Source organism: Camelus dromedarius, chromosome 4 (assembly GCF_036321535.1).
Source record: "Camelus dromedarius isolate mCamDro1 chromosome 4, mCamDro1.pat, whole genome shotgun sequence".
In the NCBI taxonomy this organism is placed as follows: Eukaryota; Metazoa; Chordata; class Mammalia; order Artiodactyla; family Camelidae; genus Camelus; species Camelus dromedarius.
Window position 1 is genome coordinate 14,366,939 of NC_087439.1, and position 19,665 is coordinate 14,386,603.

At 39.4% G+C, this 19,665-nt stretch overlaps 1 protein-coding gene across 1 annotated transcript in view; it reads right to left on the minus strand.

The window, feature by feature from the left end:
- DPP10 (dipeptidyl peptidase like 10) overlaps positions 1–7,211 on the minus strand; it is a 559,220-nt gene extending 552,009 nt beyond the window's left edge. The window contains exon 1 of the mRNA XM_031451288.2: positions 6,566–7,211. Coding sequence (XP_031307148.1) covers positions 6,566–6,637 — 72 coding nt within the window. The 5' untranslated portion in view covers positions 6,638–7,211. The remainder of the gene's footprint in view (positions 1–6,565) is intronic.
- Positions 7,212–19,665: the final 12,454 nt, after the last annotated feature.

Sequence of the window (19,665 nt, forward strand, 5' to 3'; positions counted from 1 at the left end):
CACCAGAGGACAAACTGAAAAAGAAAATGATCATTTTTTATTATGTAAAAGGCACTAGGAAGAGTGTTGTTAACATTAATTACTAATCAGAACAGGTCGAAATAAAAGACGTATTTTATCAGTTTTGGATACAAGGGAGTTTTCTGTATTTGGTCTGGCAGCGGGTGTTGTATTTACCATTATACATGCGTATGCCTGAAATCTTGAAGATTACGATAGCTGAGTGTAAATGGATCTACAATAGAAGAGCTCTCTCTTGAGTGTCCCATCTTCCCCACTGAGCCTACTTCCCAGCTTTCTCTGCTAGCCTGGAAATGACAAGCCTTCCTTTAGTCAATACGTACGTAATAAATGATTAGGAAGTTTACCAGGTAGTGGGTGTTAGGCGCACAGTTTAAACGCCTTGGAAAACAGGTGCTATCTAAATGGGGAAGAGTAAGTGGAAATTGGTTATTCCCAAAAAGCCTGTGGATCAGGACTAGCACAAACTTCAACGCATCAGTGTGCTGGGAATAGTCAAAAAGGGCTGCAGGACTTCTCAAGGCAAGGCACCATACACTAGGGCAGAAATATTTCTAACTTCACCTTCTGAAGGCCCGTGTTTAGGAAGAAGTTTACTTTTCTTCCATTATTTATCTGCCCTTTTTTGGGAACTTTTACAGGTCTTCAGATGGGAAGAGTCCCCCACTTTCTTAGTTGATGTATGTCTTAGAACAGACCCCCATGATAATGTCTCAGTAATATATGAACTTGCTTAGAATACACATAAAGTCACTCAGCAAGTATGAAAATATATGGAGGTAATTTTAATATTTGGAACATCAAAAAAAGTTGTGTATATTAAATACTGTATAGGAAGAGCTGTAGAAAAATGCATGTGAAAAAAAAGTTTTGAATTACACTGAGCCTGCAATTGGACCACTCAGTCCCAGCCCTCAATGACAGTAGGTGACCCCTACTCCGGACACACTGAAATCTCACCTCCTGGTGTATTTCTCTAAGTCACACTGCTTTTTTTCAAACTTCCTTTTTCTCCATGCTAATTACCTTATGACGTGAATTACATTGAAAACAATATGCAAGATATTCAGCAGCTAATTCCCTTGTTACTGAGAATTAACCAATACTTACGTTCACCCTGGTCCCTTACAGAGCAGGGCAGTAAAGGAGTTAATTTTAATTGAGTGGAAATAAAGACGTAATAGAATATTCTGAAGTTCATTGGTCTGCCAAATCAGGCCCAAAGTCCAACCAAATAATAATATTATTAATATATTTATATGTCTATGCAAACTCATATATAATCATACCGATCTATGCACTGAACAATGCAATGTTCTGTAAAGTGTTAAAGTAATATACCAGCTGTATGTGACTCAGTGATCCTCTAAGCTTTTTTCTTCCCCCCCCCAGGCTTCTGTTCCCAGACTCTGCATTTAATGAGAGCACTTGGTATGAGACAAGCATTATTCAAAATGCTTTTACATATGACTTCATTCAGTCCTTACAACAAGCATGTAAAGGATCTATAGCCACCTTCATTCACAGAAGAACTACAGAAAATGAGTTATCCTGTCCAAATACAGCGATGACCAGCAGAGCTGAGGTGTGAACTTGAATCTGTGCTTTCCCATGTATAGCCCATGGACAATAGTAAATAAATGCTCCTGGCAGCACAAAAGCTGCCAATCCTAGTTGCAATATTCTAACTTTGTGTATGCTACATGGTACACAGTAAGTAAATTTAATATATGCCTCTAAGTACTAAAAGCTTAAAACATTATGTAATCATAAATGATTCAAGGAACAAAAATTTGGAAATAGCTTTATTTTTACTCAGACCAGGAGAAATTTTATTTCAGTGCTTTGTTTCCAATGTAATGCATGTCATAAGAAAATGCAACATTAATATTTAGTAATATAATTTTCTTTAACTTGTTTTTATATAGTTTAATCTTTCTTAAATGTGCAATTTGCTCAGGCTTTGGAAAAAACAGATTAGAAGCTTTTAAGCAATGTTTTGAGGTATGTTCTAAACTCAGTAGATAAAATGTTATGCATATATATATGTATGCAATAAGATACACATAAAATATATGTAATAAGAATTTAAAGGATGGTAGGAAATGTATAATCTCTCCTAAGTTATAAAGACTTCTACATAGCACCTCTATCCAATCTTTTACAACCAAATCAAATAGAATCCTCCAGCCAGTAAGATACTATGTATTTTTTGTTGAAGTCTTAGAAGTAAATCCTCTATTAAAGTTCTTCAATATGATTTCTAAATGCTATTTTTGAGGTTCTGTGTTAAAAACAATAGTTTATAGACTAAATTATGGCATGTTTATGTATTAGGAAAACAAATAACCTTTTAATAAAAGTACATTCAGTTTACATTTCAACATTTTAATCAGGTTTCCTAGATCAAAGCTGAAAGAAAAATGCTGACTTCTAATTTCTTTATAGAAACATTTCAGGTTGATATTACCTAAAGGTCAGAAGTACAATAGCTATTTTACAAAAGGCATTTTGTGCATATATATGTATTTAATCACAATTTTGACCACAACTCATTTCATCAAGAGACTGCTACGTGCTCAACTGTAAGGGACTGGTTTTCTACCAGAATGAGTTTCGTGGTTTTTTTAAATGCATAATTAATGTGTTCTCTGCAGCCGAACAGTTGCTTATACAAATACACTTTTTAGTCATACTTCAGAAAATAAAGTTGCAGGTTTTTTCTCTTGTTTGTGTAGCTTTTTTTTTGTTGTTGTTTTTTGTTTGTTTGTTGGGTTCTGGTTTGGGTTTTTTTGGAGCTTAGAAGACTCAAACGTTTTAGGAAATATTTTTACCCATTGGACTCAGCAGAAGGGTGCCACCTGGTGGAAACGTGGGCCAATTTTAAAGCAGGTCTAGCTAGTAAAAATGTACTTACTTCAGAAACCTTGAAACTCTCATCATTACCAAGGGCAAATGATAAAAATACATTTTTTTAAAGTTTATATGTACTTATTAGGATCTAGTTGGTTTTTTCATATTATTTTGACCAACAGAAGAGATATTAACTTGCAAATTTCAAGAGTTATTATTTACACTTTTAGTTAAGCTTTAAGCAAATTCTTCACCCATTATTCAAGGTAAATTTGTATACAAACACATATATACATAATATTTGCAATTCTTTTGCATTATGCTAACAGGAGTGTGTTGAACTGTGATTGTGTAAAAGTTAGACGGTTAGGCTTTAGACTTAGAGGAGCTTTTTTATTTATTTATTTATTTAATGTCAGACTAGGGCTAAGTCTCATCTCCACCACTTACAAAGACAAGCTTGATCAAGTTCTTGGTTTCTTTAATCTCCTGTATTCTCATCTCTAAAATAGGAATGACTACAGGACCCACCTCAAAATGTTGCTTTGACGATCAAATAGAAAAATGCATTCAGGAAATGTTACCTTATCAGCCCAGATGACAGTGCTTCGCACATGGTCAGCATTCAGAAAACTGACTTCCAAAAATAATAAGCTACAGCTAGCCACTCAAGATTTTGTATCCCCTGATATAAAGTGGGATATTGATTATGTTAAGTGGGAATGACTGTGTCTACCCATAGCAAAGTATTTATTTTTGGACATTTTGAAAAATTGGAGTGCTATAAAAACAACAAAAATAACTTGTAAACATTTATGTAATCAATGAAGCTTTAAAGGCAAGACTACTAAGATGATAAAAATATCTCCAATGATTCAGAACATTAATAAAAGTGTGCAATCCCTTTATTCTTGTTACAGCTGCTCCCTGAGAAAGGGCTGCCTCTGCTCATGGCACCCCATGCAGAGAAGATGACACAGCGACATCAGGCTCTCCAAAGGACCAAAACAACAACCAAATTATGTGGTTCATAACCATTTCACCCAAAGGAAAGGCTATGGTCTTCCACTGTGCTATAAGAGGAAATAGGTGTTTGATGGCCTCAGGACAAGGCATCTTTGAGGTTTCATAAAAATCTCTACCCCAGAAAGCAAAAGACCTTTCTGGCAACATTCAGAAACTTAAATCACTCAAAGTCAATTATCTAGTAAGTGATCAGCTGGAACACACCCCCCATTTAACCATTAAGTAGGACTTCATAAAGCTACATTTTTATTTAAATACATGAATCGTTTCTTTCAGAAACTTGAACATCAATCATGCCTATATGGAGGTGTTTTGTCTAGGACCACATGAGAGTTGTGTGACAACTGCAGAATTAGATCACAATGACTAATACTGCTCATAAAACCTTAGTAATCTTAGAAGAAATGGTTGAAGGATTCACAGCAATTGTCCACATCATCTGGCCATCATTTCACAAATTAAGCTTTAGATGAAGAATAGACCGCATATAGGTACTGGGAGTACTTGGAAAATTCCCAGTGGGATGCTGCTATGTATATTTCAGTCTTTCTTTCCTTCCCCTTGAGAAAGCAATCTCTTTCATTTTTAACTCAAGCATAAAATGCATACAATTGACATTTTAAAATCATGTCAATGCTCAGAAAGGCACTTTACAAAACTCAATTAAAACAAGAGTTCTGCAAATGGCCACTCCCTGACTATTCCAAGCGGCTGTAAACAAAGATGCATGCTAACAAGAAAACCGGATTCAAGTTTGAATCTCTCTCTTCATGTGAATTTTAAGTATCAGATTAGTTCTGACAAAAGGCTTTGCTGTGCATATTCAGCTTGTCCACTATTTACATATACATTTCAGCTTCTGTGTGCGCTGCTCTGCTTCTTCCCCCTCCACCCCACCCCCACCTCCCCCATCACTGAACTGTTTGCAGCACCTCACATAACCAGCTGGTGTCACAGGTTAGTGAGCAAAGATTTCATGTGGGGACTCTCACCTGACTAATCATTCTTATTGGTAGCATCATTCCAAAGCAGCAGAGAGGCTCTGCAGCTTGTTAATGAAATTTAAGGGCTGTCAGCCTGAAAGAGGATGTTAAATCCATGTTCTTCTTCTGAAATTATTTTTATAATCTGCTAACCACTGGCTACCTTGTGGTGTGTGTTTGAGGGAGCAGGGGAAAAACATATAAGGGTGAAGGGATGTATAATATAATGAAACATAAATATTTTAATATGTTCATACTTCTCTCAGGGTAGGGAGCAAAAAGGATGGTTTAAGAAAAGAACTGCTTTATAAAAATTGCAACATTCATCCCAGTAAACGGAGGGGGAGCTTTAAGGCATTGAGTAATCCTCACCACCTGTGTGAAACATATGTGAGGGAAATGAGAAGGGGAGGGCAGGGGAGAAGAGAGAAGCCACTAGCCAGGAGAGATGACCAGGACTAGAATATTAACAGCAGCCCTGGCATTGCCTCCTGTCTCATCGCCACTCTAGGTGATTTGATCAGTTCCCCTTCAGTAGCTCCTCAATGCTTAGAATATGCGAAGAGCAGAGCCGCTAATGGATCCTCGCTGTTCGCACCCCTTCGCCCACTTCTAGCAATAAGCTAGGAGTGCCTCTGCCAGAAACGTGTCCGGAGGCCTTCCACAGTGCACTCACGGCAAAGGGACCATCTCTGTACCCCAGCGCCTCGGTCCTCCAGCTCTGTAGTTATTCGCTGACCTAACTGTAGCCCTCTTGCTCAGAGTCTCTACTTGTAAACGTGACAGCATCTCCAGATGGTTCATCACAGCCTCCTTCCTCTTTGCCAGGGCACCTCGGCGCTCCTGACCCTACAACTTTGGGAAAAGGCGACACCAAACTCCAGAGTCACCCCAGTCCAGGGACGGAAATGGACATCCACCGTATGATTATGCTACAGATCCCTCAAGACCAAAACAAAAAGAAGGCAGCCAAAGCGGAAAGACGGAAAAGGGACTGAAATAACCCTCAGCCAGCACAGGTCACCTCATCTTTGCAGACACAGCACATCTGGACCCAACAAATCACTAAAGCCAGTATCTTCCCAGTTCCCTGTAAAAATGCCTTTTTGCTCCAAGCTCCGCTCCACGCAGACCACAGATGCGTGGTACATTCTCTTCACCCATTTTGCGCCCCCGTCCCGGTCTCCTCAAAGGAAAAAGGAAAGGAAAGGAAAAACTCTGCCGGCCTAAAGGTCATCTGCCTACTCCGGTAGCTTTGGCCAGCGCTAGTCTCAGCTACGTGAAGACCAGGCTCGAACCCAGCAAGTAGATGCCTTCAAGAGCGCAGCAATCCTCCAACGTGCTTTAATAAGAGCCGAGAGGACCCCATTCCTTGGCCCCTGCTACCTCTCCCTCCTTCGGGGTACCGCCCGCTAGGGCACCCTGGGCAGTCCCAGCCTTTACCTCTCTCCCCCCTTCCCCGCGGCTCTCCGCCTTGCGCATCCTCTCGCCCGGCCCCGGAGTGCACTCAGATGCTCTAACTTCCTGCGGAGTCCATGGATGAGCTGGGGAGAGGTTGGAACTGGGGCGGGGGAGGGTCGGGAGAGGGAGGCGTGGGAGCTGAGCCCAGGAGGAGGGGCAGGGGGAGCTCGGACTGGAGTCACCCTCCCCGGGAGGGCCTGGCCGCAGCTGCCAACTCTCACCTGGTCCGCTGGCTGCGCCTGGCTCGCCCTGGCCCCCGGGGTGGGCTGCTGCTCCTGCTTCATGGCTGTCATCGCCGGCGGCCCGCGTTGGCGCTCACTTCCTCGCGGGCACTTCAGACTCGGGGACCGTCACTTGGCAGCGATCGCATGTCACAGGCGCCCGACGCTTTCCGAATTGGCGGAAGGGAAAGCGGCAGCGATGGGGTGGGGGGAGGGGAGCGACAGGGAGGGGAAGAAGAGCAACCACCGGCACCAGGCAGGCTCCCCCTTGCCGGATCCCTCCTTTGACTATCGCAGACCCTCTAACTCCCCACTCCCCCCGTCCCCCACCATCCCAAAGCTTAGAGAGCCTTGAAGACCAGACACGACCAACTGACAAGTTAGTGGAGCGGTGAGCTGCGGATGAGCGGCACCTGACCGCGCTGGAGCGTTGTCTTGCAGCGCCTGAGGAGCCCAGCTCGCATCCTACCGCAGTCTAAACCCTCCGCCCGCCCTCGGGGGCTCCCCGCGCAGATCTCAGCTCGCCAGGTGGAGCAGCCCGGCGCAGCGCTCCAGCATCTCCAGAGCAACCGCAACGCGGGAGAGAACCCTGCACCGCGCGCGCGAGCTCCCAACACGCGCGGCCAAGGCTGCCGGGCTCCGCGGGTCCCCCCACCCCCGCGCCGCGGGCTCCTGCTAAAACCCGGAGAAGCGGAGTGCACGGGTGCAAAGCCCTCGGTGGCTCCAGCACTGCCACTGGGCATGCTCCAGCGCCCTGAGAAGGCAGGGGGTAGCAGATGACTGGGAGGGATGGGGGGCGGCTAGGGCCCCACTCGGGCCACTAACACCTGTCGGGACCCAAGAGGTTGTCGTAGATTATGACCCAAGGCTTTGTGACTCCTGATTTGGGGCAATGGACAAAGATCCTTTAGCCTCCAGGCTGGATTCCCCTGCTAGCTGTCTGGTTAATGTCAGTGGATTTCCGAAAGGTTCAATAAAAACAATAAGGATGACACTTTGGTACTTTTTCTTTTTTTTTCTCTTTTTTTCCCTAAGTTTCTGGACATGCAGAAAAACTTCAAATTTTAAGTTTTAAGTTCCTTTTCAGCCTTCTTTTCACTCAACCCAAATCTTTCAAAGTTTTTTTTTTTTTAATTGAGCACCTATCATGTGCCAAATACATTCTCCAAATATCCTGCCGGGAAGGAGTTTATGTTACAATGTGTGTACCGGGAGCCTGGAGTAAGGATACAAATCAACGTAGCTCTTTAAAGGCTGAATTCCTATGGGTGTAATAGAGGATCTATCAGTTTCTGTAGCACGAAGCTTTCCAGGAGAGCTAGAAAGGACCCGCCCAAAGCAGATAGGCAACAAGCAGTCCCCTAGTCTCAGACAACGTGCTGTTGGAGATTGCTCACCAGCGATAAGTAAGGAGTTAAATGTCCGATGTTACTAGACTCAGAACGGGGTGTGCGGAGGTTTCAGCAGAAAGGACCCAGAATGTGGGTGGGGGAAGGGCGTGAAGTAGCCTTGAGTCATGTTTTACGGGCTAAGGACAAACTCTATCCTTGTCTGAGTTATTTCGTCCAAGAACCAGGCACTTCCTAGCTGAGGGAATGGTGTAGAATAGAAGGAATTGAGCTCCTGACTCTAATTCCTAAAACATGAATTTTCACACTTGTCCTAAGCGTTAATTGTAACAACAGTGCCTTAAGATATGCGTGTGTGTTTTTTTTTAAGAAATCAGTGTTCACCAGGTTTGAGTAGATTTGAGAATAAAAATAAAATGATTTCTTGTATACTAAGGTAGGATTTGAGTGAAGAAAGTGCTTGCTTTTCAAAAATAGGTAGTCAAGGGCATACTAGGAGTGACCTATAATAGTGTATTAGCCCATTTCAATAGACATGTAACTTTTATAGGAATTACTTTGTTAACTGTAAAGGTACAAAACAAATTTTTAAAATGAAACAATAGTAAAATAGCTATTGAGCGATCTATCCATTAAATCTGACAATCCAGATTTTTCCTCACATGTAATATTTTGGGAGAAGGGAAGCAACATTATTCAAAAAGTATTTGTCTTTACCCTTTTCTCTTCTGTTCATTATTTCAATGTATTTATGGTTTGAATGTATTTCTATTTTGAACAATTGACTTGACTTGCAGGAATTTATTGTCATGCAAAGATTTCTGTCCACTTAGGAAAAGTATAGACCAGGATGAGGACTTATCCTCATTCTATTTAAGATTGCTTATTTGACTGAATTAAGATGTTCAACTTGCATATATTTCCAGTATTCAGTATGAAATCCACCTTGGTCACAAATCAAGATATAAGTTGTATGTTTCATATATAATATATATCTGTGTACATGTGTCATTTTTTAAAAGGAAAGCTTCTTTGACTGAACTTGAGTCTTTATCTTTTTGGTGGGTTCTTATTTTGTCTAAGCTAAGAACAGGATTTTATAGTGGCTGGGATCTAAGTTAAGGGCATTCATTTAAATTTAATTACATGTAAACTGATGTGCCCAACTTAAATGTTCTATTTTTTGAAATGTGATGTACTTGAATTACAATGTAGGATTTTCTACTTCATTTCTTATTAAAGAAAAAATTCTACCATTCAAGAAAAAAAAAATACCCTATATTCTAAGAGAGAAAGTCTGCAACTGAGTTTTGTAAGGTTTCTAATTATAGGTTATCATAAAAAAAATAAATGAATAAAACACCAATTTACAATCAAACATCTACATAATTTAAAACTACTCAAGCAGATTTAACCTTGGTGCAGCATAGACAAGAGGACCTCTACCGACTAGGTGTCATCAGATTGGCGCTCTTGCCCTAACTCCATCAGGGCATGGGGGTGTGGGCCAGAGTGCAGTCACTTACGTCCTAATGTTAGACCAGGCAGATAGCTAGATATGAGCAGAGAATGGGGGACACAGACCAAATGGCAGGAATTGGGCAGAAAGGAGGGGCACAGGCCAAATGCAGGAAACCACACATCATGTAAGCAGTAGGGATCCTTGGGCAGAGAAAGAAAAGCAGGAACCTTGGGGCTGATAAGGGATCATGCCCTTTGGGATGACAAGTAGCCTGGAGAAGAACAAAGAAAGGTGAGAAAAGGCAGGAATTTCTAGTGTCCAAATGGAATCTTTTGCTCATTATGCCCTCATTTCAATAAAATTAGCCTTGTAGATCAGAAGTACCCATCATGCACTGACGCCATGACACTTCCGATCCAGACTAAATAAGGACAAAAATCCCTCCTCCTTTTGGGAAGGTGGAGTTGGGAAGTTAATCAGGGAATATGACCCCAAACCCTTCGCTCCCTAATGAATATTCCGCCCATTCATTTTTACACCCTATGGAGCTAACTCGCCAAAGAAACACAGGGCAGCCGCTCACCTGAGCCTGCCCGCTCTCGCCTGAGAGTGTACTATCCATCCTTTAATAAATCTTCACTTTACCTTGTTTTAACCCCTGAGTCTTGTCTCTGAATTCTTTCTGGGATGGGACAAGAACCTGGAACTCCGGTTGCATCTACTGGCAACACTGCCTCTGCTTTTACCTGATCAAATTCAAAAGTCTAGACTAGGTGACCATTAAGATCTCTTCTTTCTCTAAATTTTTATGACCATGTATGAACTTTGTAGAGCAAAAGAATATCATCTGAATGACAAATTATTTACATTTGTTTAAAATTTAGTGAGAGACAATTAAGCACTTAGAAAAGTAAATTAAAAAATCAGTAAGTAACTAAATTACTTCACAAAGGATCCTTAATATCCACCAAACTTCCCCCTGCTCTCTGTTACACATACATATATAGTAATGATTCTTATCTTGACAGTATTTTTAAAATTCAGGAAGTCAAAATTAATTCCTTTACTGAGTGTTATTTCTGAAAATTAAAGAAGATCTATTAAAGGAGAATTTGTAGAGAGTTATAAAATATTTTTAGTACCTTTTTTTTATAAATTATTTTTGATGAACTAATGGACAACCATACATTTTATAACACTCAGGTAATGATAAAGGAGGTTTTCCTACAGTTTTTATGGAATGAAGTCAGACATGTGTAACTGCAAAAACCTGAAGAGACTGCCCAGCAAAATCCCCTCTCTTCTAGATTGTAAATGTCCAAACCTTGCAACACGTGGCCATAGAATTCAGGAAGATTTCTAGGATTCAGACTCCACAACTCCCTTCTGAAAATCTTCACTGCCTCAGGTCCTAGTTTCAGGTTCCCATGTAGATATAACCCACTACGTTGCTTCTTTAATATACTGACTTAAATTTCCCACGTCATCCAAAAACTTTCTCACATACGACATTGTGAACACGTGCACTTTCCTTGATGTTTGATTCTTTAAAAATGTGATGTTAGTGCAGTATATTTTATTTTATCTAGAATTGTAACTATGAATAACTGAGGATGGGTTATAAGATTTAGGTAAGAATTAAATTCTTTCAAGATGGTCATTACAATGTTTAAGCATCAGTGGCCATCATGGGTTGTGCCAGAATATTTAGGTCTTGTGTGCTGCTTTCATTCTTCCATATCAAAGAGTAGACCCAGGACCATAGCATCCCACCCTTACTCCAACAACAAGCAGTAGCAAGTAAACCCTAGCTAAACTCTGATATGTTCGAGAAAGACAAAGTCCCCTGAGACTCTATGAACCCAGGTAGCCTTTAGAGATAAACTCTTTAATTTCAGATCAATTACTTAAGGCAAATAGGACTCTGGAAGCAGCTGGTTGCCTGTAATCCCTCCCTCCTTTTTTCTTCTCTCTCCTTCCTGAAGTAAATCTGCAGTGTCGCGTAAAGGCCACTTTGATAGCGATTTCTCTAGCATGAGCCAGTCCTCTATTGAGTGTCCGTAATAAACACAGCATCAGGAAGACAGAGTTCATGAGCTGTGCCTTCCGAGACCTGGCCTGAAGCGTGCCCAATTAGCTTTTCGCAGATCAAGAAATATTTTAGTTTCCATCCTCTGCTATCATTACCGTTCGACTTATAAATCACCTCTCCTCACCTCAATTGGCTTCTTGAATTCCCCAAAGTGCTTATCATGTCATTGGGCAGAAAACCAGTATGCTGAGCAATCCTCAGAAACAAGCTATATTTTAGAAGCTCTAACCCGTAAACTATCACAAAATGTATTAATAAAAAAGAAAAAGAAATAGAGGGGCTTCTTATCTCAGTGATGTCCACATACATTATTCATACTGTTCTGAGATTCTTTGGGCATTAATTTAACTAAACTTTTTGTCAGTCTCTGTCTATGACAGGAAGACTTTTCTGTTGTAAAAATTCATAGCCCAATTATGATCTCTGGTGGAGGCAGACAGAGTTGCAGTATCCTGAGAGCCATTCTTGTTGCTCACCAGAGACCAGAAGATATTGACGAACCACTCATTCACACTGAGACCCAGGGCTGTGCAGTCAATCCTCTCGGTTGTTACATTAACATACCTCGCATCTGCCTTTAACCCGACAGCCCTTCTCTGACGTAAGTAAGTATATTAAGAAAGGAAAACAATGAACATGATTTTTCCCATGTAATACTTTCTCTCCAGTATATAGCTGACTCACACCATCAGAACATCTAGAATGTGGGGAATTTACTGGTTATCATGATTATTTTTACCTACTAGATGCTTTACAAGGGATCTGTATTTTATTTTTTAAAAGTAATCATTTAATGAATTGGTTGTTAGCATGGTTTAAAAAAATTCTTCCTTTTTGCTAACAGGTTTTGGGTTTTTTTTCCCTAAGTCTTTAGAAACAAAATCAAGTTTCCTGAATCTGAAGTTGTCCACAAATGACAGAAAGATTGTCAGATGCAGAAGAGTACTTAGAAACATTGGCATAATATTTGTTCTTCTGGGGTAATGTGTCTGTGATAGACAAATTTCTCCAAACCTGGTATTTTTCATCTCCTAACCAAGACTAAATTTTCTAATGATTCAGAATAACCTCTTTGTCTTTGTCTTTGGAAAGTACATTATTACTAAGACTTCATAATGGTTACCTTCTTTCCTTGTATAATTCCCAGACTAGCACAAAGCACATTTTCCATTCAGGGAAATCTTTTATGGGTTGAAAGAGACAATTCTTACAGTGAGATCTTGACTAATTTTGGAGGGAAGAGGGGATTTCCATTTAGTGTAACAATTTTACTACGCTCAATTTATTTTTAAGGATTTAGTACAAGATTCAACATCCCCCCCCCATAAATTTTCCTCTTGGAAACAAAAGGTAGTCTAGTCTAAGGTTTAGGTGAAAAGGCTCTAGACCATCCACTGACAGTAAACGGCCTCTGGCATTTTTCTCCACCGAGTTTCTACTACTGGGAGCTTTTCTTCTACCATCTCCAAAGAAAATTGAGGCCAAGTTCTTAGATTCACAGCCAGTTCTTTCACCACGGAGCCATCAATTTAGATTATACAAATAATAGTTTTCAGGACATCTTGGGACGTGACCTCTATGGAAATGAGGCACATTAAAATACATCTCTCATTACTGAACACGGTTTAATCTAGTAGCCTGGATGGGTTCCCTGCTATATGTGTGGATCACTTCTTATATTCATCTATCTGTTATTTATCTGTATCTATTTGGGAGGATGATTGAGTCACTTAATAGCTATCTTATAAATGTAAATACTTACTAACTTCATATATCTTTATTCAAATCAAAAAAGAAGAGGGGGAAGAGATTAAAGGGAAGTGGGAAGAGAAAAAGAGTGGAAAAAGCTAAAAGAATGCATTCTAAAGTTGGCAGGGATATTGGGGTGTATTAAGTCTTTTATATTTTTATTGATGTTCTCATAAGGATTGTGAAAAAAGCTTAATTCCTTTTGGTTAGATCCTAAGTGTAACTCCTGCCATTGGTTATATTCTGTGAACTCATTTAATTTTAGAAAGCATAGTCCAAATTTTCATTTCTGTATTCCTCTCTAGTTGACTTATATTTGATATTTTTCAGTCAATCTCAAGCTTTTATTTTCTTGTAATGCTTTATCATTTTTGTACTTAACAATTGATGGTAAGCATCAGTGGAGGAGGTGGAGAGGATCTATAACAAATATCACAGTTTATACAAATCAATGACTAGAGAAATAGCATTTAATTAGCTATTTGATTCAGTCAGCAGTGTCTATATAAGTGTTTAATCCTGCTTGCTAGAACATGCAAATAGCCTCACAGGATGGATGCGAAGCCTCTTCCGTGTTCCCCTCCCTGCAGAGAAGCCATCTACTCACTTTTCTCTCTTCCCAAATGTGACTGATACATTGGGACCCAGCTCCTCTCTCACCCTCCCCTAACTCAAGTGCACAGAAACTCTCTGCCTTAACTCTTCTTCTAGTGAATATCTCCCTAGCCAGTGTCTGCCTTTATTCTGTACTAGCTTGCTCAGCACTCTAATTGTCGTAAGTGGTATCTTCTTTCCTACTAAGCTGTAACTGGGGTGGGGGGAGAGAAAACCTGTTAGGGAGACAGAATTACAACCTGTATGTGCTCAGGGGTTGTGGGTGGGAGTCTATTATCAGTCTCCTTGCTTAAGTAAAGGAAGTCTTGGAGGCAATGTATCTTGGGAAAAAAAAAAACAAACTTCTCCTTATGCCCTCAATATTAAGCCCTCTCCGAATCTCCTATGAACTTTTTAAAATTTAATTTAAGGAACAGTGTTACCCGGGAAATATATCTTTTCTCTGTCTCTCTATTGTCTCATAGTATTTTATTTTTTTCTACTCAGCATGTAGGAATTATATAATCTTCATATTCCTCTTATCTACTGATGTTAGGTATGGGTAAAGGTTCATGAGATATTGCTGGGTTTCAAAACATCCAGTGAAATCCAGATAAACTTGGAATTTTCCACTGCTTGTGAGCAGATACTATGTGTTGTAAGATACAGTGCTGAGAACTCACAAGGAAAATGAATTTGGAGATAACTGTTATGTTGGTAATGCCACTCTTAAGGTATTCTAACTGTCCTCCTGGTATATAAATTTTATACTAAATTTGAGGGAGGAGAAGTTATACTGGGTAAAATGATGAAGAAATGTTGATGCTGTATACAATGTTTTATTATCTTAATATAGCTTAAATTTCTGTAGCCTGCTCATACACTGCCAAAATTATCACAAGGTTAATAGACTCTTTTAGGATTATGTCCAGTTGCAGAGCATTTTTATTTTTGCTTTGCATCCTCTGCACACATTTTAAATAAGCTTGTTTGTTAGATTTATTAGTCTTTGGGCCACATATTCAAAAAGAGTGTAAGAGGAATTGCTGTCCAGTGAGATACAGCAATAATAGCAAGAAGGGAAAATAGATAATCTTATAAAAAGAAAACAGATTGGGTCTCCACTTAAAGTAATAGAACAATTTAGTATCATTTACTGTAGGGGGAGGGGAAGAGAAGCAAACATCCCAATGCACATCAGCAAGATCTTAAGAGTACAACTGTATTATAGCATAGTACACTTGATGTGCAAAACAAGGACTTCAAAAAAAAGTAAAATCAGATTCAGCATATTTTCTTTAAAAGACAGGGTTATTTGGGGAAGACTACGGTGAGGCCAGCATGGGTTTAGGATAGATGAGAACTAGTTATCAAAACCAAAAGCACAAGATTTACAACAAATCTTGATGACAAATTACCTCCACTAATCCCTAAATACCAAAAGCCACACAGCCTGAGTGCCCTGGGTGTCTGTGGGAGAAAGCAGAGGGAAGCAGTAGGGCAGATGACAGACCTGACAACCCCAAAATATTCAAGGAGAGAACCCAAAATAGTCAGTGGATATTCACCAGAAAGCACAGCGAATCAATGACTAACAGGACTAGGAGAGGTTTGGTGCATTTAAAAAGGGAGTTGAAGTTACCCTGTTGGGAGTCAGTTTCCCATTGATCTCTCCCATTTCTGCATGTTTTACTAGCAAGAAATGGTCTTTTGTTTCAGAATATCTTTTAAAGAATATTTGTATAGCAGTTATTCTGTTAAGAGGGACTAGTGTCTCCTCCTGGAGCAAAGGGAAAGCATCCTTACTTCCCATTGAAAAAGATTTGACTCTCTTAAGCTCAGGGCTCCTCTTCCAAATTGCAACCCACCATGTGAACAGGCATCCCTCTGCCAGGGCCCAATCATTCACTCCATGGGACTTGGGGACAGAGTGTACACACAAATGATGATGTTTAAGCTATTTGCTGCACTACAAGTAGTAAAGTTCTTCATCTCCGACCCAAGAGTCTCCTATTTTTTGAAAATACCCATAAAACTGGTAGGTTAACTTGTTAGCTTGTAAGCCTTGAAAAATTTCAGATACTTCATAGCTCTTTAAAGGCCAATGTCAAAGACTCAGGTGGCTAGAACAGTCTAGATCCTACAGACTTTTGAAATTGACCTGCTGCAGATTCTTCCCAACCCAGGATCCCATACTGAGGAAAAGCTACTACAAGTGGAATCAAAATTGGTCAGATTAAAAATAATAGAGATGAAGGAAAGAGAAAATATAGACAAAAGGTGATCAGGTCCAGGAAATCTAAGAGCATAAACCAGTACATTTTTTTTTTAACACTGCATGAAAACAAAAGATTTATTTGAAGTTAGAAAGCCTACCTGAACTTTTAACTATATAAAAGTTCAAGAAAACTAAATTCACATATAAAAATGAGCAACAGAAAAGCATCACAGTCAAATTCCATATAAAGTTTTGCCTTAAAAACAAACTTCCTACAAGAAAGAAAGAGAATAATATCTCAACAGACCAGGCAAACTAGAGCTCACAGGCCAAATCCAGCCTACTTCCAGTTTTATAAGGTTTTATTGGAATAGAGCCATGCGTAATCATTTACATATTGCCTATGATTGTTTTCAAGCTGCAAGGGTAGTGTTAAGTATTGTGACAGAGAATAAATGGCCTGTCAAGCATAAATTATTTACTTACACCTTTGCCAATTTCTGCTATTGACAAAGAAAGCTTACCAAAAAATCATGCTCAAAAACTTTCAAAACTATAATATACTATTGCAAAATGAGCTAAAGGAGATTAAGAAAATTATACATGAAAAAAATTAATTAGAAAAACTCAGAAGTAAAGGGACAGAACTCAAAGAATTAGAAATTGTTTAAAATGTCATTAGAAATAAAGACTAATCTAGGAGTAATATAATAGTAAGCACAACAAATGATACTCTAAGGAAGATCAAGGTGGAAGGGAAAAAATGTTGAAAAACAAAAAGAAATGAAGAAAGAAATAAAGACGTCCAAGGGAAAGTAACAAATATGTAGACAGAAAAGGACCAACATACAGATTATGGGAGTTTCTGGATGTGAGAACAAATCAAAAGGGTGATGGCAGCCAACAGATACTAAAAACAATGATCCCAAAATAAAAATAAAATAAAATAAAAAAATAAAAACTAGCTTAAACTATTCATTGGAAACTCACATAGTGTGCCTGAGATTATTAACACAATACAATCAATATAAAGTAAAATTAGGTTAAAGAAAAAAAATATTGAGGCATCTAGGAAAAAAATAAAAAACACTTGACTTGAAACATAACTAATATTATATTACCATCAATTTTTTTCCACAGTAACAGTTTATCTTAGGGGGAAAAAAATAAAGTTACATATTTAAGATATCCAAGAAAATAAAATGTGAGCCAGGGATTTTTGTTTATAAATACTTATATTTCTTAGACTATAATTTGAGATGGTGCTTCTCTTACTCTCCTTTCTTCTTTCTGCCTTTCACGGCAGTCAAGCCTGCATCACCCTCTGAGAGCCCTCCCTGCCTTTTCAAACCCCGCCCTCTGTTCCCTCACAGGCATTTCCTCCAATAACTCTCTTCCGTGTCTAATCACACCTGCTTCTCAGAGGACCTGGAGTAATATAGTCTATAACTGACCTACCTCATTGTGATCAGTTGTCAGATAAAATGTAGGGTGCCCAATTAACTTTGGATTTCAGACAAACAATAAATTTTTTTTCGTATAAGTTGTCCTATGTAGGTATTTGGGATATACTTGCACTATAATGCGTTTTGTGTTTATTTGAAACTGAAATTTAACTGAATGCCCTGTATTTTCATTTGCTAAATCTAGCAGCCCTAATAGCAATGATTATTACCTACATCCAGATTGTGATCCTAAAAGAAATCAGGGCTTCTTAGAGAAACATCTGCATCTGAATCTGGGATAAGAAATGTACCAGATAAACCTAGAACACTTTGACTACAACTCCTCTGGAAGCTATCAAAGACTATTAGGATAATGTTAAGAGGAATTCAAAGCCAACTTTAAAATGACTCTACTTAGTCAAAGAAAACTTTGATAAAGATAGAAATTATAGTGGATGAAAACCACCAGATATATTTAAATCTTTATTTGTCCTCTTCTGAGGATGACAGGGAACTCATTTTTATCATCATGAAAACTAGGTGAAAGAAAAGCACCACACACTGATTCTGCCTTTTTTGGAACTGTCACACTGGGTAACCAAACTGTAGATAAGAGGAAGCATCTCTTTGTACATAAAATTATCCAAGCTAATGTATGAAAATAATGGACAGAACCATTTTGGCATCTCTAATGAAACAATGGATTGATGTGCTAAGCAATCATCAGTGTGCCTCTGGATAAACACAGCACCACCTATGGTCTTGCCAAAGACATCAAAACTGAGTTTGACCAAGGGTTCTGCTGCCCATTTGCATGTGCGAATGAAAAATACTGCCAGCCATATCAATAGACAAAGGATGCTGTGGTCATCAAGTCACCAGCTGCTACAGCCACCCCCGACAGTGAGTGGATGGAACTCAGGATGCAGACAAGCAGGCAGCCCAGACTGCAGCCACCCCCAACCATGCACCCTGAGGGAATTCAGGATCTGAAAGAACAGGATACTGGCCCCAGATAGTTAGATGCACAGCAAAGGAACGATTACAATGAGCCCAGACATTTGCCCCTTCCCATACATAGAAAAGCACTAAATTCCTTAACTTGAGATATCGGGTTTTCTTTAGTTAACAGTAGTATCTTCATGTTCCAACTACCTGTTCTTTGTTGCAAAAACTCATATATCCTGGCTTCCACCTTGCCACTTTGGAAACAGTCTCTTAGAGTGATGTGAGAGGCTGTATCCCGGGCTCGAGTCCTCAGGAAATTGCCAGATAAAACATAACTCTCAGCTTTTAGGTTGTGCATTTTATATCAGTCAATCCAGGAAATAGAGAGGAGAGAACAAGAAAGCTGCACTATGAGTATACAATTTGCAACTTCACCCTAGAGCGACCTCAACAAGGGAAGTGGCCCAAGTCCATCAACAGATACATTTTAAGGAAGAGAAAAGGAGGTGTTTGGTTGTGGGGGAGGGGAAAGGGATACTTCTTAATTAAAATGGAGTTTAAAAAAAAAGTATTGATTTGAAAATGAATGACTAAGCTACAGTGCGCCAGGATGCACACTTAAGTGATAAACCATAAAGAAACTTCAGGAAATGATTAGTATAAAAGTCAACACAGTTCACTCTTGGAGGGAGAGGCCTCTGGGTAGCTAGCGATGCTTTATTCTTTGACATGGCTGGTGGTTAAAATAGTATTTGCTTTATAATAATTTTGTGTGATTTCCTCTATTTGTGTTTTATTTTAAAATAAAGGTTTTAAAAATGTCTAATAGCATTCTTGGCTCTTAGTAAACACTCAATAAAAGGTAGCTATTAAAGAATATAAAATAAAAGGTAGGGACAGCATCTAGAATGATTCCTTCCAAAGCTTTTTGTTATCCGTAAGTGGTGATAAACCTGGAACTCTCAGTGTCATGCTCTGTCTTCAATGGAGATATGGCTACAAAATTGCTCCTGTCTTTCCAAAATGTGTTTACAGCATTGGAAATGGAATGCTAACTTTGTTTATGCTTTTAGAACTCCTCGGAGTTAGCCAACACCGGGATAGACAAAAGAGGTTGTTAGGGGAAAGGCACCTTCTCTTTTCCTGGGCATCCTCATTGGGATCTTCACTGCAAGGCCATCAGCTCATTTGCATATTTAAATACTGTATCAACTTGGCTAGCAATTGATACTACGGAGAAAAT